Source organism: Scyliorhinus canicula, chromosome 9 (genome assembly GCF_902713615.1).
Source record: "Scyliorhinus canicula chromosome 9, sScyCan1.1, whole genome shotgun sequence".
NCBI lineage: Eukaryota > Metazoa > Chordata > Chondrichthyes > Carcharhiniformes > Scyliorhinidae > Scyliorhinus > Scyliorhinus canicula.
In genome coordinates this window covers 110,233,956-110,259,966 of record NC_052154.1, presented here as the reverse complement: position 1 = coordinate 110,259,966, position 26,011 = coordinate 110,233,956, and the positions used below count along the sequence as shown (strand labels likewise).

General features: G+C 47.1%; 1 protein-coding gene across 2 annotated transcripts in view; it reads left to right on the top strand.

The window, feature by feature from the left end:
- Nucleotides 1-26,011, top strand: part of LOC119971607 (excitatory amino acid transporter 2-like) — a 244,873-nt gene that overhangs the window by 186,700 nt on the left and 32,162 nt on the right. For both annotated transcript variants that reach the window (XM_038807394.1, XM_038807395.1), the window contains 2 exons: nucleotides 8,940-9,173; nucleotides 12,916-13,110. In XM_038807394.1, the coding sequence (XP_038663322.1) occupies nucleotides 8,940-9,173; nucleotides 12,916-13,110 (429 nt within the window). The remainder of the gene's footprint in view (nucleotides 1-8,939; nucleotides 9,174-12,915; nucleotides 13,111-26,011) is intronic.

Here is a 26,011-nt window from a genome sequence, read left to right as displayed (position 1 = left end):
AAGTGTAGAAGATTGTAGTTTAGTCGGGCAGCATGGTCGGCACGGGCTTGGAGGGCCGAAGGGCCTGTTCCTGTGCTGTACTTTTCTTTGTTCTTTGATCTGCGCCCAATAATAGTCAATATCAGTGTTAGGAGCATCTGATATCAGCCTGATGAGTTTGAAAGGTTGGAAAACATGATAGAACAGCTTGTATTTATAAAGGGCCTTTAAGATAATGAGTCATTCCAAGACACATCACAGAAACATGTTAATCCAAAATGTTGACTGAGTCATATAAATTCAGCTGAGCAAACGCTTGGACAGTAGTCAATTTTAACAAGTGCCTTAAAGAGAGAGAGAGAGGGGGAGAGGTGTCGGAAGTAAATTCCAGAGCTTAGGACCCAGGCAAGTAAAGGTCCGGCCAGAAATGGTGAAATGATTCAAATTGGGGATGCTCAAGAAGCCAGAATTAGATGAGCACAGATATCTTGGAGGGTTGTGGAGCTGAAGGGGTTTATATAGATAGGGAGGGTGAAACCATGAAGGGATCCGAAAACAAGTAATGCACATTTTAACTTTCAAATGTTACTTTGGGATTTTCTGCACATCCCACCGTATGTTTTGTGATGACAGAGGGGTCCTGCAATTGGCCGGCGGTGGGATCTTTTCGTCCACCGTTGTCAATATGTTTTCCCGTTGAATGTACCCTTCACTGCCAGGAAACCCCCACCGGGGCTGCACCATTGGAGGACCGGAAGATCCTGCTGGCGGGAATGGCTATAAAGTTCTAGCCTTTATGTATTCACTTCATTAAGTTATAAATTAAAATTAAACTGGAGCTGTTGTTAACTAGGAGGCCAGGTAGGTCAGTGAACATCAGCATGAATAGGACTTGTTCTGAGTTAATGCACAGGAATCTCTGAATTCTCTGGCCATTTGCTGGCACAAGGTTCTCTGCTCACGCCGGCAGCTCAGCCCCGCTCACGGTTTTCCTGGTAGCAGATGACTTCAATGGGATTTCCTATTGACAGCGGCATGAGCAGAGAATACCTCCAGCAGCCAGCGGCGCCCCACCGAGAAACGCAAGGCGGGTGTATCTCGCCCCCAGGTTCATGGAGGTTTCAACTGGAAGAACTCTGGAAGAATGAAATCCAGAGGTTTGAAAGGCATGGATGAGAGTGTCAGCAGCTTGAAAAGACAGTGTCGGAGTCACGGAGGACAGGTCAATGAAAGAAGGAGGAGGACAGATGTCACAGTCACAAAGCATATCACTTGTGAATTTGCCACGAGTTGTCTTGGCAATTTAGTAGGGGAAGAAATCTGATTGGAGTGCTTCAAACACGGTTTCAGGAAAGATGCAGATTATGAAGGCTACAACACACTGAAGGATTTTAGACAGGAAAACGTGGTTGGAAATGGGGTGGTAGCTTACATGGGAGAAGGTCTTATGGCGTGGGGATAATATACCTACCTCTGGACCAGAAGGTCTGGGCTCAAATTCTACTTTAATGCCACAAATGCTGTGCTTGTAATATAGTCAAACAGGTTAACTGTCAACCTGATAACAGGCAGTGTGGGAGAGGGCCCTGATCAGCCACGTTGAAAACGTCAATGGCAAATCACTGCAGTAAATTGTCAAGCATAATCATGGACGTATTGAATGCAAGTCCATGGTTGCGGGCATTGGTATCTGAAGGTGGATGTGTGTACATGGGCAGATGGAAAGATTTTGGAGAAAGAGGTGATGGTAACAATAGACAATATTAGCTAATATGGGAGTCAGAAATGGAAGCTGGATTGTCAGTACTGGAAATAGAGGGAGTAGGAGTTGGATTTCATGCCCAGGGTGATTTCAGAGGAGATTGGCGTCTGGTGATATCTGAAATTAATAATCCAACAAAGTGATCATTCCTGGCATCATTCTGCACATATAATTAGTTCAACAGTTGAAGTTTAGTCGAAAACCCAACAAACAATATCTGATAAAATTCTTAACCCAGAAAGTGGAATGTGGATAAAAGCAAATTACTGCGGATGCTGGAATCCGAGACCAAAGAGAAAATGCTGGAAAATCTCAGCAGGTCTGGCAGCATCTGTCGGGAGAGAAAAAAAGCTAATGTTTCGAGTGCTGGTGATCATTTGTCAAAACCTTTGTCAGAGTGGAATGTGGAACCTGCTACTGCAAGGACTAATTGAGGTGGATAGCATAAATGTATTTAAGGGTAGACTAGATAAACACAAATGGGGAGAAAGGAATAGTGGAGGTGGTGAGTTAGATTAAGTAGGCTGAGAAGATGTTTGGGATTAACATCGGCTAGTTTAGGGCAGCACGGTGGCGCAGTGGGTTAGCCCTGCTGCCTCATGGCGCCGAGGTCCCAGTTTCGATCCCGGCTCTGGGTCACTGTCCGTGTGGAGTTTGCACATTCTCCCCGTGTCTGCGTGGGTTTCACCCCCACAACCCAAAGATGTGCAGGGTAGGTGGATTGGCCATGCTAAATTGCCTCTTAATTGGAAAAAATGAATTGGGTACTCTAAATTTATAAAATAAAAACATCGGCTAGTTGGGCTGAATCGCCTATTTCTGAGCTGTAATTTGTTCATCTATGCAATAATTAACTATCATACTAAAATTACAACTAGTCCACTGAGGCCCTTTGTGGGAGGATGGTAGCATTGTGGTAATACACTGTGCCAGTAATCCAGAAGCCCAGGCTAATGCTCGGGGGATATGGGTTCAAATCCCGCCATGGCAGCTGGAGGAATTTAAATTCAATTCATAAATCTGGAATAAAAAAGCTAGTGTCAGTAATGGTGACCCTGAAACTATCATTGATTGTTGTAAAAGCCCATCTGGTTCACTAATGTCCTTCAGGGAAGGAAATATGCCATCCTTATCTGGTCTGGCCTACAGGACACTCTCAGGCCACATTATTGTAATGTGGTTGGCTTTTAACTGACCTATGAAATGGCCTAGAAAGCAACTCAGTTCAATGATGAATAAGGATGGGCCCAGCCAGCAATGCCCACATGAAATAATTCAAAAGGTGAATTGTTTTGTCGGTCAGTTCACCAAAGGAAATTGAACAAAGGAGGGTAAAAGGAACTGAGATGCAGTCAGAGTAGCTTCTGGGGGCCGGATGGCCTATTACTGGTCCTATATTCACATCACACAGGTGCCAGGCAATGACCAGCTCCAAGAAGAGAAAATCTAACCACCTCCCTTTGACATTCAATGGCATTGCCATCACTGAATCCAACACTATCAACATCCTAGAGGTTACCATTGACCACAGATTAAACTGGACCAGTCATATTAATACTGTGGCTACAAGAGTAGATCAGAGACTGGAAATCCTGTGGTGAGTAACTCACATCCTGACTCCTCAAAACATGTCCACCATCTACAAGGCACAAGTCAGGAGTGTGATGGAATACACTCCACTTGCCTGGATGAGTGCAGCTCCAGCAACACTCAAGACTCCTGTTTGATTGACACCTCATCTGCTATCTCCAACATCCAGTCCCTTCATGACTGACTCACAATAGCAGCAGTGTGTACCATTTACAAGATGCACTGCAGTAACTCACCAAGGCTCCTTTGACAACGCCTTCCAAATCCAAGATCTCTACCATCCGGAAGGACAAGGGCAACAGATGCATTCGAACACCACCACCTACATGTTCCTCTCCAAATCACACACCATGCTGACATGGAACCATATCGCCGTTCCTTCACTGTGGAAGGATCACACTGCTGGAACTCCATCCTAACGGCACTGTGGGTTGGGAAAGTTCAAGGAAGCCGCTCACCACCAGTCTATCCAGGGCGATTAAAATGCCGTCCTTGTCAGCAACACCCACATCCTGTGAAAGAATAAAAACATTTCCTAACAACTCAACTGTGTTGTGTGATATTGTGTGATGCTTTTAAACTTTCATCAGATACATCCCTCAAACTAAGTCAGATAATGCTTATATGGAAACCCTTGCTCAATAGAGATTAGTGTATGTCTTTATACACTCAGCACACCCGAGGGACCACCAAGAAACCTCATTACTGCATTTAATTCATTGAATTGACAGTTGCCCTTGGAATAATATAAGCCATACTCATGTAATAAATAATAAATCAGGCTTATCAGAAATAAATGATTGATGAGTGAAGAATCTACAAAGCAGATTTGACTTAATTACAATACATTTGTCTTGTATGTCTTGGGCTACAAAATTAAAACACTTGACACTTTGCTAGCTCTGTATATAATACAAATCCTGGCTAAGCATCTGAACATGAAGAAAGACTTGTGTTTAGACAGTGCTTTCCACAGGCACCAGGGATCTCTGTGGTATTATCATAACTATCAGCACTGCAAGGGTTAATGCAGTGTCGCGAGTAGCCACTAGAAGGAGCTACAGTTACAACTATATAAGGCAGTGATACTGAACCTTGTAGGGGAGTGTGTGCAGGAGTTAGCTAGTGAGGGTCAGAAGAGCAGATAGTGTAAGTGAGTGCAGATCATAGTTTGAACCAGTTGTGAGATTAGCTGTAGATGCGTGTAGTTTAGATGTTATTAATCAACTGTGCATTCTTAAGGAGTATGTATCAAATCCAATTCAGCAGTGTTAATAAATTTGTAGCTTTGTTTAAGTTAAAGCTATTTTGTGGTCTTTGTGAACACTATGCCAGCTATCCTGAAATAAGCAACACAAAGAACACCACAATCTCAAAGCACCTGACAACCAATAAAGTATTTTTAATCTGAAGGAGCTGATGTAATGTCAGAAATGTGGCAGTCAATTTCACAGAGCAACCTCCCACAACCTCATCACTAGCTAATTTGTTTTGTGATAATGATTTAGGGCTAAATATTGGCCAGGCCACTAGAGATAACTCCCGTGGTCATCTTCACATAGTCCACAGGGTCTCTTCCATTCACCTGGGATCACAAATTGTGCCTCAGTCCAGGGAGCTGCTTCTACACTGTACCTCTTACTCCAGTACTCAACTGGAGGGTCAACCTAGATTTTTACAACCAGACAGGCATGGCGAGGCAACTGGGAGCATTCATGGAGCAGATGGGTGCTGTGGACGCATGGTGGGTCCAACACCCTGGTGAGAAGGAATTCTCATTTTTTTCGCCGGTGTACAAGGCACACTCAAGGATATACTTCTTGGCAGTGGGGAAATTGGTGCTTCCAGGTACAGGAGGGGCAGAACACTCCGCGATAGTAATCTCTGACCACGCTCAATATTACGTGGATGTGAGGTTGGAGACCGGCCGTGCCCAATGCCCCAAATGGAGGCTTGACACAGACCTCTTGGCCGACATGGTCATCTGCCAGAAAACATCACAGGCCATAGGCGAGTACTTCACCAACAACCAGAATAGGGAATTCTCATCTTCCACTGAAGACTGTGATTAGGGGACAGATTATAGCCTACAAGGCACATAGAGAGAGGGAAGAGAGGGAGGCCTGGCATCAATTGATTGACCCCATTCTGTAGGTCGACAGAAAATATTCCGAGGCCCCAACCATAGAGCCTCTGGCAGAGGGGAAAAAGCTGCAAATGAACTTTAACCTGTTATCCACCAGGCAAGCAGCTCACCAACTCCGCCAGACACGGGGGACCTTCTATGAACACGGAAAGGAGCTGGCCGCCTACTGGCTCCCAGCTGAGAAAGCAGGCTGCTACAAAGGAGATAGCCCAGGTGAGGAATAGCAGAGGCAGACTGGTAACCAAGCAAAAAGAGGTCAACCATGCATTCGAGACCTTCTACTGAGGGCTCTACACCTCCGAGCCCCTCAGTGGGGGGGCGGGGTTGAAAAGGTTCCTCGATGCACTGGACATGCCAGTTGTGGGGTACAATAGGTGGGGGGCTGGAAGCACCAATAGGACTGGAAGAGATCATGGAGAATATCAACTCCATACAAGGGCCGAAGGCGTTGGGACATGGCGGGTTCCCGGCGGGCTTCGATAAAAAATTCGCACCAGCCCTGGCCCCACACCGACGGGAAATGCTGGCTAGTGAGGGGCACCCTGCCTCCTACGCTAACACAGGCCATGATGTCGCTGATACCCAAAAAACATCAATACCCGACGGAATGCGGATCATGCAGACTCGCGTAGATGCGAAGATACTCGCAAAAGTCCTGGCCAAGAGATTGGAGAACTGCGTACCAGAGGTTGTCGCCGAGGACCAGACAGACTTTGTTAAGGGTAGACAGCTAGCTCCGAACATCAGGCGGCTGCTGAATGTCAGAATGATCCCTTCCGGGAAGAGAATACCAGAGGCAACCCAGACGTAGAAAAGGCCTTTGACAGAGTCGAATGGAAGTACCTCATTGAGGCACTGGAGCGGTTTGGGCTAGGAACAGGGTTCACCTCCTGTACAACGCCCCCAAGACGAGCGTTCGAACCAACAGCATCAGTTCTCAATATTTCCAGCTGCATAGAGGCACAAGGCAGGGATGCCAACTGTCCCCACTCTTGTTTGCCCTGACAATTGAACCCCTGGCCATCGGTCTGCGAGATGCAAAAAGCTGGAAGCGCATTCAAAGAGGGGACAGAGAGCAGAGTTTCACTCTGTGCGGATGACCTGCTTCTCTACGTCTCAGACTGACAGAAAGTCCTGAAAGCAATCATGCAGCTCCTGGAAGAGTTCAGACCCTTCTGGGCTACAAACTCAATTTGGCAAGAGCAAGGCATACCTGGTACAAGGCATGGAATAGGTGAGGTTGGAGGAACCCACCTGCAAGCGAACAACCCTCCAGGTCCTCACCACGGCAGCTCTCTCATCCCCCTCTGACAAAGTACACATCAAGCCCAGTGGTGGCGGCCACATTGAGGATATGGTACCAAACGAGGCAGCATTCCAGTCTAACTGAGATGTTCCCCATCTGCGGCAACCACAAATTCCCACCAGCCATCCTCGACACCACCTTCAAAAAATGGAGACCGGATGGGGGGCCACTGGCGGTCAGGGACTTTTTAGGGGACGGACTTGCGACCTTGGGCGAACTGATGGAAAACCTGGAACTACTGACAGGACAGGGACTCAGGGCCCTCCAAATTACACTCCTCCGCAAGGAACCCCAGGGCCTCGAGAGGCACACTACTAGAGGAACTAATAAATACAGATAATAAGGAGGGCAGAACTGTGGGAACGTCTACAGACAGTTACTCGATAGGGCAAGACTACCACTGGATTAAGCCAGACGAAAATGGGAGAACCAACTGGGGATGGAAGAGGGTTAGGGACTCTGGAGCGAAGCACTGAGCAGGGCCAACTCCACCACCTCCCACGCAAAGCTCAGCCTCATGCAGTTCAAAGCGGTGCACAGAGCTCACCTAACCAGAACCCAAATGGAGCAGGTTCTTCCTGAAGGTGGAGGATAATTGCGAACGGTGCCAGGAAGGCGTGGCCAACTACGCCCACATGTTCTGGGCCTGCCCCAGACTTGTTGGGTTCTGGTATCCTTCTACGAGGCGATGTCCAAGGTTGTGGGAGTGAGGGTGGGGGCAGTTCCCGAGAGTGGCAGTCTTTGGGGTGTTGGACCAGACAGAACTAAATATGGGGAAGAGGGCCGATGCCCTTGCTTTTGCTTCATTAATCGCACACCAGAGAATCCTGCTCAGCTGGCGATCAGCAGCAGCACCCACAGCTGCAGACTAGCTGGCAGACCTGTCGGAATTTCTCCACCAGGAGGAGATCAAATACACCATCCTCCGGTTGGGCGAGAGATTCCACAAAGCATGGGTGGCATTCATCAGCCTGTTCTAAGCCTGTTTGAAGCCAATAGTGATTAGGAAGAAAGGGGAGGAGGGGGGATAAATGAAGGCTGACAAGATCACACAGAACAGAGAGGAACAATGGTGGGGTGGGGGGCAGCAAGCAAGGAACCCAGCGAAGTATCAGGAAGGGACATGGGAAAAGAGTGACCGGGGGTGGGGGCGGGGCAGATAACCCTCTCCAGCAATGCCATAGGGTAACAGCAACAACTACAAATTGAAACAAAAAATATAAAATGGCGAAAGAAGGGGCCAAGATGGAGCCCGACAATCAATGGGGGGAAGAGGGAGGAAGGGGGAGTAAGTAAAGGGGGAGAGTCGGTGAAAGGGGTACATGTAAATTGTACAGAAGAAACACCATAGTCTGTAAAGTTTATGTGTTTTTTATATGCCTAATTGTTAAAATTGGAAGATTCTAATAAAAATATTTATTAAAAAGAATCTAGATTTTTACACTCAAGTTCTGGAATGGGTCTGGAATCTTGAAAGGTGGTTGAAAGAATGCAACTATTGAACCATGCCAGATACATGAATCAGAGATTTCATTTAACCTTCATAAGGTCTTTACATTTTCATCATTACCTCAATGAACCCAGAATGCCTGAAAACTGGGAAAGTGCCTGGCATCAGAACTCCATGTTCAGACATTCAGTAGGATATTTTCCTATTATGCGAACTGATCTCTTTTTGTCAGATAAACAGTCCAATAGTACTGGTGGGCTTTAACTGGACCATCTCAAAATGGATGATTGACACACATCCATTTAAACCTGTTGTAAGTGCTCTCGCTGTTGTAATATTGGTCCAGACACTAGCCATTCTGACAAAAAGGTCCATCAGACAACAATTAGAAACACATTTAGCCAGGTCACTGGGGATAACTCCTCTGCTCTCTTTCAGACACATGAGAAGACAGACAGGGCTCAGTTTAGCATCTCACCCAAAAGACGGTAACTCTGACAGTGCAGCACTCCATCAGCACTGCACTTGGAGTATCCAGGTACGTTTGATACTCGAGTACTTCAAATGAAGTTTCAACCTATGACCCTTTGACTCAGAGGTCAGAGTACCAGATGTGACTGAACCACAGCAGGGAGGCAGGCAAAGTGCTCATCTCTGAAGTTGCTCTCTGAGTTCTAACCTTTGATATTTCCTTTGTGTCATTAAGGTACTCTCCCTTCGGTATTGCCTGCCTCATTTGTGGAAAGATTGTGGCCATTAAAGACTTGGAGGTCGTTGCTAGACAACTGGGCATGTACATGGTGACAGTAATCACTGGACTCATCATCCATGGAGGAATGATCTTACCATTGATGTATTTTGTGATTACCCGAAAAAATCCATTCTCATTCTTAGCAGGGGTTTTCCAGGCCTGGATCACTGCTTTAGGAACGGCATCAAGGTAATAAACCAAGTGTTGCTTCATGGGATCTTTTTTTAATTGAGAAGGGTAAACAGTCAGACGAGTAAGAGATGTTGAAGCCACTTTATATGATCGACAACACCCAATTAGGAACAGAACCAGTGACCTCAGTGACAAGGAGATAGTGTCACAAAAAAGGATTGAAACATGATTTCCAGCTAATCAAGATTGCCTAGGAATCTGAAGAAATTGGAAGAATAATGTCACAAAGAGGACATTGGGAAAGACTCCAATGACATACAAATAAAGAGAGGAATGGGAAAATAGTGCTTTGAGTGATAGCTGAGGAGTTATCTAATGGTGTAAAATAATGGTAACAGCAAGAGAAAGGATATTGTATTTAACCATGACTGCAGCACCGAACAACCTGAGGACAGGGGAAAGGGAGAAGATGGGTCAGGGAGAGCAGGAAATGGAGATCAGTGAGGATAGAGGAGGGATCAAGGAGAAATCAACTGGTACCTCTGATCTAAAAGGAAAGAGGATATAATGTTAAGCAGGGAACCAGGATAAAGGATCAGAGAACAGGAACGAAGGGTCTGGGAAAAGGAACATGAGAACTAATGGCATGAGAGTAGGAGATATGTAGGTTGATCAATGCAAAAAGTAATGAAGAAATGAGTCAAGTTGTAAACTGAAATTCACTGAGGAAAAAACAGAAAAACATGACTATAATTCTGATGGTTCGGTTTGCTGTGTTTCGGATTATGAAGCTGACGGTGTGGTTTGTTGTGGTTCTCATTATGAAGCTGACGGTGTGGTTTGTTGTTTTTTGGATTACGAAGCTGATGGTGTGGTTTATTGTGTTTCTAGTTATGATGCTGATGGTGTGGTTTGTTGTGTTTCGGATTAGAAAGTTGATGGTGTGGCTTGTGTTTTTGGTTATGAAGCTGATGGTGTGGTTTGTTGCATTTCTCATTATGAAACTGATGGTGTTGTTTGTTCTGTTTCTGGTTTTAAGCTGATGGAATGGTTTATACTGACTCTGGTGAAGAAGTTGATGTTGTGGTTTATTGTGTTTCTGGTGATAAAGTTGTTGTTGTGATTTATTGTGCTTCTCATTATGAAGCTGATGGTGTGGTTTGTAGCGTTTCTGGTTATGAAGCTGATAGTGAGATTTGTAGCGTTTCTGGTTATGAAGCTGCTGGTGTGTTTTGTTGTGTTTCTGGTTATGAAGCTGATGGTGTGGTTTGTGTGTTTCACATTATGAAGTTTATGGTGTGGGTTACTGTGTTTTTGGTTCTGAAGCTGACGGTGTGGTTTGTTGTGAAGCTGATGGTGAGGTTTGTTGTGTTTCACATTGTGAAGCGGCTGGTGTGGTTTGTTGTGTTTCACATTGTGAAGCTGATGGTGTGGTTTGTTGTGTTTCACATTGTGAAGCTGATGGTGAGGTTTGTTGTGTTTCACACTGTGAAGCTGCTGGTGTGGTTTGTTGTGTTTCACATTGTGAAGCTGATGGTGTGGTTTGTTGTGTTTCACATTGTGAAGCTGATGGTGTGGTTTGTTGTGTTTCACATTGTGAAGCTGCTGGTGTGGTTTGTTGTGTTTAACATTGTGAAGCTGATGGTGTGGTTTGTTGTGTTTCACATTGTGAAGCTGATGGTGCGGTTTGTTGTGTTTCACATTGTGAAGCTGATGGTGAGGTTTGTTGTGTTTCACATTGTGAAGCTGATGGTGTGGTTTGTTGTGTTTCACATTGTGAAGCTGATGGTGAGGTTTGTTGTGTTTCACATTGTGAAGCTGATGGTGTGGTTTGTTGTGAAGCTGATGGTGTGGTTTGTTGTGAAGCTGATGGTGTGGTTTGTTGTGAAGCTGATGGTGAGGTTTGTTGTGTTTCACATTGTGAAGCTGATGGTGTGGTTTGTTGATTTTGGCGATGAAGCTGACGGTGTGTTTTGATGTGTTTTTGGTTATGAAGCTGATGGTGTGGTTAGTTGTGTTTTTGTTTCTAAGATGATGGTATAGTTTGTTGTGTTTTTGGTTATACGCTGATGGTGTGGTTTAATTAGTTTTTCATAATGAAGCAGATGATGTAGTTTGTTGTGTTTTTGTTTATGAAGCTGATGGTGTGGTCAGTAGTGTTTTTGGTGAAGCATATGATGGTATAGTTTGTTGATTTTTGGCGATGAAGCTGATGTGTGTTTTGATGTCTTTCTGGTTGTGAAGCCGATGATATGGTTTGTTGTGTTTCTCATAATGAAGATGATGGTGTGGTTAGTTGTAATATTGGTTTGAAGCTGATGTTGTGGCTTGATGTGCTTCGCATCATGAAGATGATAGTGTGGTTTGTTGTGTTTCTTGTTTTGAAGGCGATGGTGTGGTTTGTTGAGTTTTGGCGATGAAGATGATCTTGCGGTTTATTGTGTTTCTGATTATTAAGCTGACGGTGTGGTTTGTTGTGTTTCTGGTTATGAAGCTGACGGTGTGGTTTGTTGTGTTTCTGGTTATGAAGCTGATGCTGAGGTTTGTTGTGTTTCTGGTTATGAAGCTGATGGTGTGGTTAGTTGTGTTTCTGGTTATGAAGCTGATGGTGTGGTTTGTTGTGTTTTTGGTTATGAAGCTGATGCTGAGGTTTGTTGTGTTTCTGGTTATGAAGCTGATGGTGTGGTTAGTTGTGTTTCTGGTTATGAAGCTGATGGTGTGGTTTGTTGTGTTTCTGGTTATGAAGCTGATGCTGAGGTTTGTTGTGTTTCTGGTTATGAAGCTGATGGTGTGGTTAGTTGTGTTTCTGGTTATGAAGCTGATGGTGTGGTTTGTTGTGTTTCTGGTTATGAAGCTGATGGTGTGGTTTGTTGTGTTTCTGGTTATGAAGCTGATGGTGTGGTTTGTTGTGTTTCTGGTTATGAAGCTAATGCTGAGGTTTGTTGTGTTTCTGGTTATGAAGCTGATGGTGTGGTTTGTTGTGTTTCTGGTTATGAAGCTGATGGTGTGGTTTGTTGTGTTTCTGGTTATGAAGCTAATGCTGAGGTTTGTTGTGTTTCTGGTTATTAAGATGATGGTGTGGTTTGTTGTGATTTTGGCTTGAAGCTGATGATGTATTTTGCAGTGTCTTTTGTTCTGAAGATGATGGTGTGGTTTGTTTTGTTTCCGTTTCGGGAGCTGTTGGTGTGGTTTGTTGAGTTTTGGCGATGAAGATGATCTAGCGGTTTATTGTGTTTCTCATTATGAGGATGATGGTGTGGTTTGTTGTGTTTTTGGTTATAGCTGATGGTGTGGTTTAATTCGTTTTTCATAATGAAGCTGATGGTGTGGTTTGTTGTGTTTCTGGTTATGAAGCTGATGGTGTGGTTTGTTGTGTTTGTCATTATGAAGCTGATGGTGTGGTTTTTGTGTTTTGTATTATGAAGCTGATGGTGTGGTTAGTTGTGTTTGTCATTATGAAGCTCATGGTGTGGTTTTTGTGTTTTGTATTATGAAGCTGATGGTGTGGTTAGTTGTGTTTGTCATTATGAAGCTCATGGTGTGGTTTTTGTGTTTTGTATTATGAAGCTGATGGTGTGGTTAGTTGTGTTTGTCATTATGAAGCTGATGGTGTGGTTTTTGTGTTTTGTATTATGAAGCTGATGGTGTGGTTAGTTGTGTTTGTCATTATGAAGCTGATGGTGTGGTTTGATATGTTTTGATTATGAAGCTGATGGTCTGGCTAGTTGTGTTTTGCTATGATGTTGGTGACCAGGTTTGTATGGCTGGTAAGGGATCTGATGGTTGTTTTTTTTTTCAGTGCTGGGACGCTGCCCGTTACATTCCGCTGCTTGGAGGAAAACCTGGGAATTGACAAACGTGTGACCCGATTTGTTCTTCCTGTTGGAGCAACCATTAACATGGATGGAACAGCTCTCTATGAGGCTGTGGCTGCCATATTTATTGCACAGATGAACAATATTCATTTGGACGCTGGACAGATTGTCACTGTGAGGTGCGCTCTAAAGCATTAAGTCATTCCATTGTAAGACAGTGAAACATGATTTCAGCCAATTGCATTCATCCCTGCATTAGCTTGTGAGTCTGTTTACCAGAACTATGTTGCTTAATCACACTGAAGTTCTGACTGCAGTTATCCGGAAGCATAAATCTGCTTCTGATTCAACCTCTGAGAAGTGAAGAAAAATACTATTTTTTCTGGAGATTGCCCCTTTGTCTAAACTCAGTGAAGGCTCAAGTATCACTGTCTATGGCAGTGGTTCTCAGTGTCCCTGTCTGAAAAAGTGGTAAACGCAGATTGCATAATCATTTTCAAAACTGAATCGTGCAAAATAATTGAAGGGACAATATTTACAAGACTATGGCAAGAAAGGCCGGGTAATGGGATTAATTGAATACCTCTTTCACAGAGCCACTACCACAATTGGCCAAATGGCCTCCTTTGTGCTGCATTATTCTCTGATGAAGCCTCTCAAACTGCCTGTGTCCATTGATGCCCAGACCTGACAAAAGACTATCAGACGTAGTCTTGAAAATTTCATTTAACTCATCATCCAAGGCCTTTATATGGAAAATGTTTCCTAATTTCACTCATCTCTAGCCTGACAGATGGTCTGGTCATTGTCACATTTCTGTTTGTGGAATCTTGCTGTGTGTATTTTGGCTGCCTTCATTTTGCTACATTATAACAGTGACAACACTTAAAAAATTTGTTTCATTGGCTGAATGTGCTTTGTGATGCCCTGAAATAATGAATGACGCTGTATAAATGCATTCTTTTTTATTGTCTCATTTTAATTTAAAGAAGGTTGTTGTGTTGACTTCCAGCAACATTAAGGTAATTTGGAGAAGGTGGGGCTGTTGTAATTCCAGAGAGGAGATTTGATCAAGGTTTATCAAACACCTCTCGGAACTGTTAAGCCTCCAGGAATAGAAACTGTTCCTGTTGGGTGAAGTGCTAAGGTGCGGGTTTAGCACACTGGGCTAAACAGCTGGCTTGTAATGCAGAACAAGACCAGCAGCATGGGTTCAATTCTCGTACCAGTCCTCCCCGAACAGGTGCCGGAATGTGGCGACTCGGGGCTTTTCACAGTAACTACTTGAAGCCTATTTGTGACAATAAGCTGTTATTATTATTATTAAGAACTGAAGATTCTGATTTAAGCTGAATGTCAAAGGGCACAGAGAGGGCATGAGAGAAATTGTTTCTGCACAGTGAGTGTATACTGAGAGGAAATGAATGTGATGGAGGCTGATTCAATCCAGCTCTTCGAAAGAGAATTTGGATCCTAACCTGAATGGAAAACTTTCCAGGGATATGAGAAAAAGGCAGGGGAGGATGACGAGGTCCTTTGATCTTGTATGACAAAGACAGCCAAATGCCCTCCTTCTGCAGTGTAACCAATCTATGACTCTCTGAATCTCAGCAAAGGTTGAGTTTTTGTCCTGTAGACAGCAGTGACGGGTTCAAAATGGAAGAAATAGGAAAGCAAGAAAGAGGACATCAGATCTGCAGAGTGGTGGTGACAATGTGCTCAAAGTATACAGAGTGAAAGGAGTTTAGAGAGGACAGAATGATTGAGCATACGTCGGCTTTTTGAAGAAGTGTGTGATTACATCGAGTTGGCAACGCAGAAATAAATTATTCAGCTAACTAATCCATGATGGTGTTTATATTACTGTTCAATCTTCATCACCCTAAATCATCCAACAAATATCATCTCCTTTTCTCTAACAAATCCACAAAAGTCTGATTCTTTCCCTCTTTAAACTTCTACATTTCTGCCCGTAAGCCTCCAACACTGAGAACAGAGTATCCTAATCACTGGACTGTATGGAGACTGAAGGAGACAAGTACACTTAATGCCTTCCCCATGAACACACTTTGCAATAAAAATCTCCAACGTTATTTTGGCCATTGCAGCTTTGTAGCAATTTTCTCAAATGACACAACATACATTTAAACCCCTTACTCGCTGAATTTAGACCTGAGGCGAATATTCCTTGCCAAATCAAAGCTAGGAGTTACATGTCAGTCATCAAGTTTTCCTGCTCACCCGTTTGTGTAATTTAAGCTCCTCCTTTGTCCAGATCAAATTTTGTTGCTGTTCTAATAAGGGATAATAATAATCTTTATTATTGTCACATGTAGGTTTACATTAGCACTGCAGTGAGGTCGCCACACTCCACACCTGTTCGGGTACACTGAGGGAGAATTCAGAATATCCAATTCACCTAACAAGCACGTCTTTCGGGACTTGTGGGAGGAAACCGGAGCACCCAGAGGAAACCCACGCAGACACAGGGAGAACGCGCAGACTCCGCACAGACAGTGACCCAAGCGGGAATCGAACCTGGGACCCTGACGCTGTGAAGCAACCACTGCGCTACCATGCTAGCAGCATGCCATCACTTCAGAGGTTCTGTGTCACGCCATCCAGTTTCGATTTCAGCCTGGAGCAGTGCACAGCAAACTCTGCAAGTCTAATGTCCTGAAGCTTTCTATGTGTGGATATTTGTCCATAAGTGCATAGAATTAATAAACAAACCCACAACATGTTTGCACAATCGCTTTTGAGTGATTGGTGCCATTATACTGTTATAACACACACAACAGTTGCTTCTTTGCCCCCCTGGAATTCAAGGTTTTCCCTGCATATTTTTCCATTTTCTCTTTCTGTTTGGAATCATAATTCAAGTTTTCACATTTCTCTTTCTTTTTCCTCTCTTTTCCAAATTGAAATGTTTGCTTTCTCTATACCTCTGCAATTCAAGTTGTTTCATTGAATTCCAGCTCCCTCAACAGAAGTGTTACCGAGATCACTCATTTCCTTCTCATGCTTCAGGGTTTGAGTCGATATTTCAACAATCTTGCCTTTTTAACTCCTAATTTAAAATCTTCTCTTCATTCCTTGCCACCACTTTCAAATTATTCTTTGTCGATGGTCTCGAGGCATTCTCAGACAGGTTATGCCTTTCCAGAAACATTTCAGCATGAACGTAACCATGTTAGCTTTTCAATGAATACGTCAAAAATAACTGTGAGATCTTGTTTATTTGATATTTCAAAAACAAAACTTTATCATGAAAACAATATTCCACTACTTAATTCGCAACCGAAAAAAACAGCTTACAATAACCCTTTAACATTTCCCATTAAACAAAAAGAAAAGTAATATACAGCTCTCAATCATTCTTCAAATTAACGTGGCATAGAGTAATACTTGCTTTATACTCGCCTGCCCGGGCTGCATACCATGGCCCTCCCCCGCATCCTCTTTGTCCGACAAGACCTGACATTCAACCCCCTCCTCCAGCATGTCGCCCCTCTGCCGCATGACGTTCTGGAGGCCATAACAGGCCACGGCAATGTGGGAAACTCTCCAAGCGCCATATAGTAGGGGCCCTCCAGTGTGGTCCACGCACCCAAACCGCATCTTCAGGATGCCAATGCACTGTTTGATCATGGCCCTGGTCGCGCCATGGGCGTCATTGTAACGGCTTTCCGCTTCGGTCTGTGGCCTCTGGATAGGCATCATCAGCCACAACCCTGTCACCCAAGGAGCCTGCAACTGTTTGTGTCAGGATGAAGGCGCCGTGCACACTGCCCGTGTATCGGGCGTGTGCATGATGTGCATCTCGTGGTCACACAACAGTTGCACATTCATGGAGTGGTACCCCTTTCAGTTTGTGAACACCACCCCATCATGCAGGGTGACATGCCTCCTGTTGATCACCCCCTGGATCTGGGGCATCCCGGCAATGGCGGTGAACCAGGCATCCTGGCAGGCTCGCTCCACATTGAATTTGACATATTGTGCCGAGCGGGCAGACAGGGCCTCCGTTATGGCTGCGAGATCTGAGAAAGGACCCCGTGGTGAAGTTCAGGATGGCCATCTCCTTCATGACCACTGGGAGTGGGTGCCCGCTCCCATACCCCCGTGATTCCAGGTGCATCATGATCCAGCGGATATGCAGTATGGTTCCCCTGCTCACCCGGAGTCTTTGACGGCATGCCCGGTCCGGCAGGTCCTTGAATGACAGTTGCTATCGGTACATACGAGGCCTGATGCGGCGCGTCCTTCCCACCTCCTCCTTGGCCTATTGGGCAGCCAGCTCTCCACCCTCACCTGCTGGCCCCTACATCAAGCCCTGCTGCTGCAGGATCCTCCCTGAGCAGCTCCTGTGCGTACAGTCTCTGGGACTGTGGAGGCTAGGATGATGGCAACTATTTCTGGTTGGATTCTGAAATCCATTGCCTGCAGTGGGTGAAAGGCAGAAAGGTTGGCATGGTGCATACTGGTGCTACACTGCAGCCCACGCCCCGACATACCGTGGGTTGCGCGGTAGCATAGTGGTTAGCATAATTGCTTCATCGCTCCAGGGTCCCAGGTTCGATACCCAGCTTGGGTAACTGTCTATGAGGAGTCTGTACTTTCTCCCCGTGTCTGCGTGGGTTTCCTCTGGGTGCTCCAGTTTCCTCCCACAGTCCAAAGATTTGCAGGTTAGGTGGATTGGTCATGCTAAATTGCCCTTCGTGTCAAAAATTGTCCTTAGTGTTGGGTGAGGTTACTGGTTTATGGGGATAGGGTGGAGGTGTGGACCTTGGGTAGGGTGCTCTTTCCAAGAGCCGGTGCAGACTTGATGGGCCGAATAGCGTCCTTCTGCACTGTAAATTCTGTGAGTCTATGATATCACCCTCTCCCTCCGTGCCTCCCCCATCCCCACACCCACCCCCTGCCGTTCCTCCTGGCACTCTGTCCTCCGCACCGCACTCCTGGCCCTGTCGGTGGCCAACACCGCAGGTGGGATGTCCAGCACCCTCCTTTTGGGCAAAATTAGCCTAAAGCTTCGGGTGCATCTCACCCACAATTAAGAAAGGGAAAGAACAGAACCATCACCCCAGTAAACGGGAGTTCGAGAGGCCGCAGGGACGGAAGGAGTGGAGGGAAAAGCCACATAAAGCGGGTGAACGATTCGGCGGACCCACGAGGCGAGGAGTCCCCGGCCACCCCGGAGAGAGGGAGACCGATGACCCGAGCAATGCCCCCCCCCCCCCTCACCTGGAGATGGATGGAAGACGTTCCTGACGAAGGAACTGATGGCGATGAGGAAGGCAATAAAGGTGGAAGTCCACATGGCAGTCAAGGTGGCAGTAATGGAGGCATTGGCCGCCATTCAGACGGCGATCGATGGACTGGTGAAGAAGGTGGATGCACGGGTGAAGATGGAGAAGGTGTTGATGTCCCAGAACATCAGGATTGTCTCTCTAGGGGCCGAAATCATAACGTTGGTAGAAACCCAAGGGAGTTTGAAGGGGAAAGTTGAGGACCAGGAGACTAGGTCTCGATGCCAGAATATCCGGATCGCGGGCCTGCCAGAGGGGATTGAGTGCAAATGTTGGACAACCTAGTCAGGAGAACAGTTCCCCCCCCCCCCCCCCCCCCCCCCCCCGGAGTTCGACAGAGCACACAAATCGCTCCGGTCAAAGCCCAAAGCGGGGGAACAACCAAGGGCGATAAAAGCGAAACTGCATCGGTATGATGATCGTGAGAGGATTCAGAGGTGGGAAAGGCAGACGAGGGCGAGCAGCTGGGGAAGACATAGAATCCGGGTGTGTCGGGACATTGGGGCGGTCTTCGAAAATTGCAGGGGCCGTGTTCAACCAGGCAAAATTGGCCCTGTACAAGAATGGAGTGAAATTTGGAATGCTATTCCCAGCCAGGCTCTGGGTTGCGTTCCAAATAAAGATTAGTACTTCAACATCCCGGCAGAGGTGAACGTGTTTGTTTGGACGAACGGCTTGGACAATGGGCAGGCAAGGCAATGGTGAAGACAAAGCAGAGGAGGAAAGAGGGAAAAAAGAACAATGATGGACACACACTGTTTGCGTGGAACTGTACTGCCTTGCTTTGATCAGAAAGATCAAACCACAGGGAAGGGCAAGGGCAGCGGAACGCAGGAGAGGGTGAGGCATAGACAGAGGAAATGGATAGTTAGCGGGAATGGGGCAGGGGTATTATCAGCCCCAGGAGGGAAGGGACAACCACACTAGCAGGAAACGCTAGCAGAAAGTACAATAGTAAGGGCGGCCGCGGCGCACCTCCCAGCAGGGAGCGAGCACCGGGAGGGGGGGGAAACACAGGGACGGGGATGAGGAATGTAAGGGGAGATGGGGAGGGGGGGACATGGGGGGAGGGGGTAGCCGGGGAGAGGTGGGGAAGAGGGAGCACAAAGGGAACACAAGGAGAAGAAAGGGATGGGTCTCAGATTGGTTCAGCAGGTAAGGTGCAGGTTGAGGGAACAAGATGGTTGGTGGAACAAAGCAGCCACTTTGGAGGGTCCCTACACAAAGGCAGACCCCAGAGTCCAGGGGCGTACTCACGTGGCAGATGCATGGCAGCCATGTTGGGTGCCCCCTTGACAAAGGGAAACCCCAGAGCGCAGAAGCCCGACCTCATGGTGAGTACAGTGACCATAGCCATTTTTGACAGCTCTCCAACAAAGGGAAACCCTGGAGTGCAAGTCCGCCAGGTAAGTATGGTAGATCGCGCAGGAGGGTGGGGCCAAAAAACCCCACCAAGATTGTCACCTTGGACATTAGGGCATTGTTCTTCAAACTTTGTTTCCGGGGACTCATTTTTACCAACAGGTCAACCTTCGGGACCCAACCCGGCTGACCTTCGCGACCCACTCCGGCCAACCCGCACGACCCACCATTTTCTGTTACCTTGTTTGCTGCTGACAAAAATGAAGGAAATGGTTTTGGGTCCCTTTGGCCCTCGTACACGCTCCTCCAATGGAACCTGTTGGATGAAGATGAAACCTTCTGGTGTCGGAAAGTATGGAGTCTCCAACTGTCCAAAGTTCTGATTTTTTTTCCTGTAAAATTTTATTACATAACCCCCCGCCCCCCCCCCCCCCCCCCCCCCCACCCCCCCGGAAAGTGTAAAAAAAAATAAAATGAATAAAATAAATGAAAAAAATTAATAAAAACACCCCGAACTTGTAAAAAAAATAAAATGAATAAAATAATTTTTTTTAAATGAATAAACCCCGAACTTGTAAAAAAAATGAATAAAATAAATGAAAAAAATAAAAATTAAATGAATAAAATAAATGAATAATAACCACTACAGAACTTGTAAAACAAAAAGCTGCAACCGTTTAAAAAAAAATAGCAGCCGCACTGCGCATGCGTGCCCGATTTGTGCATGCGCACTGATCATCATGCGCGCATGCACAATGTGGCCAAATTTTTTTTGACATGTTGCCGGCCGCTTGCAGCCGGCGCTATTAAAAGCCAGCTGCTGTGGGGGATTTGCGCAATCGGGAGTGCCGCGGACAACGGCACCGCGACCTCCCGCGGGTCGCGCACCTGACTTTGAAGAACACTGCATTAGGGTACCTAACAGCCCGGTGAAGAGATCCACAGTCTTCACCCATTTGAGAAGTCTGAAAGCCGACATAGTCTTCCTTCAAAAGACGCAGCTGAGGGAGAAGGACCAACTGTGAAAGGAAGAGCTGGGTGGGACAGATGTACCATTCATGTTACAGGTCAAGGAGTAGCCATACTGATTAGTAAGAGGATGGTGTTTAGAGTGACAAGGACAGCCACTGACCCAGGGAGACGGTACGTCATGGTCAGTGGTGTCCTGGACGGGGCACCAATGGTCCTGGTAAACGTGCACGTGCCCAACTGTGATCACACGGATTGCATAAAAAAGACCATGGCAGAAATCCCTGACATCGACACACACCAACTGATCATGGGAGGCGACTTTAATTGTGTACAGGATCCTCTGACAGACTGATCGAACTCCAGAACTGGGAAAAAGACAGCATGGCCAGGGAATTGGGAGCATTCATGGAGCAGTTGGTGGCAGTGGACGCATGGCAGTCCCTACACTCCGGTGAGAAGGAATGCTCATTATTTTCTCCGGTGCATAAGGTATATACCCGTGTCGACTTCTTTGCAGTGGGGAAATCGGTGCTTTCAGATATAGTAAGAGCGGAATACTCAGCGATGGTCATCTCCGACCAAGCTCCACATTGCAAGAGATTGGAGATGGGCCGTGCCCAATGCCCCACACGGAGGTTGGACATGGACCTCTTGGCTGACAAGGTCTTCTGCCAAAAAATATTACATGCCATAGGAGAGTACAGTACTCAGAACAGGGAAGTCTCATCTTCCACGCTCTGGGAGGCACTGAAGGCAGTAGTTAGAGGAGAGATTATAGCCTACAAGGCACACAGAGATAGTGAAGGGAGGGCGGCCAGGCAACAACTAATCAACTCCATCTTGGAGGTCGACAGAAAATACACTGAAGCCCCGACCGTAGAGCTTCTGGCGGAGAGGAAAAAGCTACAAATGGACTTTAACCTGCTATCCACCAGGAAGGGAGTGCACCAACTCCACCAGACACGGGGGACCATTTATGAGCACAGAGAGAAGGCTAGATGCCTGTTGGCTCCAGCTGAGAAAGCAGGCAGCCACGAGGGAAACAGCACAGGCAAAGGACAGCAGAGGCGGACTGGTAGCCGAACCAAGCATTTGAGTCCTCCCGGGGACTGTACACCTCCGAACCCCCAGACATGAACTCGGGGATGAAATGGTTCATCGATGGACTGGACATGCCAGTCGTGGGGGACAATAGGCTGAGGGAATTGGAAGCACCAATAGGAAATTGAGAGGTCATGGCGAGCATTGACTCCAATCGGGCGGGGAAGGCCCCGGCACGAGACGGGTTCCCGGCGGACTTCTATAAAAAGTTTTCACCTTGCCAGACCTACGGGAGATATTCGCAGACTCAATAGCGAGGGACTCCCTGCCTCCTACGCTAACACAAGCCACCATATCGTTGATACCCAAGAAAGACAACGACCCAATGGAATGCGGATCGTATAGACCCATTTCACTGCTTACCATAGATGAAGAAATACTCGTGAACGTCTTGACCAAGAGACAGGAGAACTGCCTACCAGAAGTGGTTGCAGAGGATCAGACCGGCTTTGTCAAGGGTAGACAGCTAACTGTGAACATCAGAGAGCTGTTGAATGTGATACTGACCCTATCAGGGGAGACAACACGAGATTTGATCGTCTCCCTGGACACAGAAAAGGCCTTTGACAGAGTCGAGTGGATGTACCTCATTAAGGTACTGAAGTGGTTTGGATTAGATACAGGGTTCACCTCACGGGTGAAATTCCTGTACAACACCCCCAAGGCTAACGTTCAGACCCACACTACCAGCTCCAAATACTTCCAGCTGTACAGAGGCACCAGGCAGAGATGCCCGCTGTCCCCACTCCTGTTCGTCCTGGCAACTGAGCCCCTGGCGATCGCGCTGAAAGACGCAAAAGGCTGGAAGGGATCTGAAGAGGACGCTGAGAGCACAGAGTCTCACTCTGTGCGGATGACCAGCTCCTCTAAATCTCGGACCCACGGAACGTCTTGTTGGAAATCATGAGGTTCCTGGAATAGTTTGGGGCCTTCTCGTGCTACAAATTCAACCAGGGCAAGAGTGAGGTATTCCCAGTGAACCCGACCGGGGGAGGCACAGAGCTGGAGAATTTACCATTCAAATAATCCCAAAACAATTCTGCTACCGGAGTATTCAGATACCCCATGACTGGACACGGATCGACAAGTGGAACCTGACCAGTCTGGCAAATCTTCATCCCCAAGGCTTTTTTCCAAGGAATAGACAAAATGATTACAACGTTTCATCTGTGTGTGAGGGAAAGAATTCTAGAGTCCCTAAGACAACACGGCAAAGGAGACGAAATATGGGCGGCCTGGCCCTTCCGAACCTGTAATACTACCACTGGGCAGCCACAGCTGAGACAGTAAGGGGATGGGTGAGGGGGCCGAGTAAGGAATGGGTGAAAATAGGGAGGTCTCCTGTACTGAAATGACCCTCCGAGACCTAGCCATGACAGCACTCCTATCCACACCGGAAAAGTACACATCCGGCCCAGTGGTGGCAGCTACATTCAAAACTTAGAACCAGATGAGACGGCACTTCGGCTTAACCGACATGTCCACCATGGCCCCCATCTGCGGTATCACAAATTCCCACCAGCCATGCTAGACACCACTTTTAAGAAGTAGAGACAGGATGGGGGGGGGGGGGGCGCTAGCGATCAGGGACTTCCATACGGGAGACAGAATTGTAACACTGGACGAGCTGACAGAAAGACTGGAGCTACCGAACAGACAGGAGCTCCGACATTTACAGATCAAAAACTTTCTCTGCAAGGAGATGACAAGGTGCCTTACACAATGCTGGAGGAACTGCTAGAGGCACATGGGATAGAGAAGGGGAACTGTGGGGTCATGTACGGACAACTGTTAGAAAGGGCGAGGACAACACAAGACGGAGCCAGACAGAAATAGGAGTACAAACTAGGGAGGGAGATGGGGTGGGGACTCTGAGTGAAGCACTGAGCAGGGCCAACTTCACCTCCTCTTGCACAAGGCTTAGCCACATGCAGTTCAAAGTGATGCACAAAGTTCACCGAACCAGAATCCGAATGAACAGGTTCTTCCCAGAGGTGGAGGACCAGTGTGAACAGTGCCAAGGAGGCCCAGCCAACCACACCCACATGTTCTGGGCCTGCCCCAGACTTGTTGCGCCTGGACAGCCTTCTTTGAGGAGATGTCCAAGGTTGTGGGGGTGAGGGTGGTGCTGTTCCCGAGAGTGGCAGTCTTCGGGGTATCAGACCAGCCAGAAGAGGGCCGATGCTGTTGCTTTTGCTTCCCTAATCGCACACCGGCGAATCCTGCTTGGCTGGCAATCAGCAGCACCAACCATAGCTGACCTGTCAGAACATCTCCATCTGGAGAAGATCAAATACACCATCCGAGGGTCGGACGAGGGCTTCCTCCAAGCGTGGCGGCTGTTCATCAACCTGTTCCAAAACCTGTTTGAGGCTAATCGCAGATAGGGAGGGAGGGGGGGGCAGGGGGCTAGTGAGGGCAGACAGGACCACACAGAGCAGATAGGAATAAGAGAGGGATGGAGGAACCCAGGAAAACATCAGGAGGGGACATGGGAAGAGCCTGAGGAGGGGGGCAGAGGGCACCCTCCCTCCCCCAGCAAAGCCATAGGAGCAACAGTAACACGATTGTACATACGAAACGTCTCACACACCTATTGTATAGTGTACAGATGTAAAAATGCAACAAAAATATCTTAAACTGAAATAAAAAGGACAGATGGGGCAGGGGTAAGGGGGATTACCTCCAATGTTTGGCTTTTGTAAATTGTATCTTGTCTACACAGACTTGTTTATTTTGTATTGTATGAAATGAAAAACCTGAATTAAAAACATTTAAAAAAAAGGAAAAGCCTGAATTGCCTGAGCAGCCCCATTATATCCCCCACTGTGGAGATGTACAACAACAAATCATTGGCATACAAAGACACCCTCTTCTTCACAACCCCCCCCCCCTTCCCCACTATATACCTCCACAACTACCTACACTTTAAGAACCCCGTCTGACCTTCCCCATTCACCTGCAGGAGGCACTCCTCCATCCTAAGTGCCAACACCTGAGCCAGGATGTTAGCATCCACATTGGCAGAGATATTGGCCTATTCGACCCACATTCCATGGGTCCTTTTTTAACAACAATGTGATGGATGCCTGTCCCATCATCCCATTAGCCACAGCATCTTCAAACATTTCCACCAACAGCGGCGCCAGCCTATCCAGAAATGTTCAATAAAACTCCACCAGGAACCCATCCAGTCCCGGTGCCTTGTCAGTTTGTATCGCCGCCTGGACCTCCTCCATTCACACTGACTCTTCCAGCCCTGCCCTCTCCTCTTCTCCTACTCTCAGACTTTCCAAACCCTCAAAAATCCCTCATATGCGACTCATCCACTCGGGGCTCTGGCCTACACAGCTTTCTATAAAACTCCTCAAATGTCTTGTTCACCTGCTCCGGTGCCACCACCAACTCCCCTGCCTCATCCTGACCCGAACAATCTCTCTCACAGCTGCCTGCTGGGGAGCGAGCCTGCCAGTAAACGACTGGACTTCACCCCATATTCACATACTACCCCCTTCGCCTGCCATAACTTCTGAACCACCTTTCCCATAGACTGAAGGCCAAACTGTGCCTGCAATTCCTTCCTCCTCATCGGGAGTTCCAGAGTGGAATCCTTCACATACTTCCCATCCACTTCAAAGTTTTTTTTCCACTGTCTGCTGCTGCTCCTCTCTTGCCTCCCTGCCAACTAGAGCCCTAAACGAGATGGTCTCTCCCCTTACCACCGCTTTCAGTCCCTCCCAGACCAGTAAAGGTGAGACCTTCCCGGTCCTGTTGAACCCCACATAGCCATCAATCACTTTTCCCACCTTTACACAAAAATTCGGATCAGGGGGGGCTGGCTGACAGTGATCAGAGGAAGGGTTGGGTCCTGCTCGCTAGGTGGGGCCAAGAATAGTGACCATGGTGGACAGTGAGAGATCCCTGGACCGTATGGTAACGCGGAACTTGCGAGGGTTGGGAGGGCCGGTGAAGCTCGGGCAAGTGCCTTCTTACAACCTCACAATCACACCACAAAGAAAAACAAAGTCCAAACTCAATTCAGTCCCAATCCTTCAGCCTTACTGAACACCTCTGCCTCCTCCACCATCTCAAAGTATTAGTCCCTGGAGTTGTGTGTGGCCCTCAGCTTCGCTGGGTAAACCACCCCAAACCACAGGTTGCTTTTATACAATGCCGCCTTCGCCCTACCAAAGGCCACGTGCCCTCTTGCCAGCTCCGCATGAGATCCTGGTATATACGAATACCACTGCCTTCCTACCTCACCTCTGGATTCTGCTTTGCCCATCTCAGCACTTTCTCCTTCACCTGGTAGCTGTGAAAGCAGACTATCTCA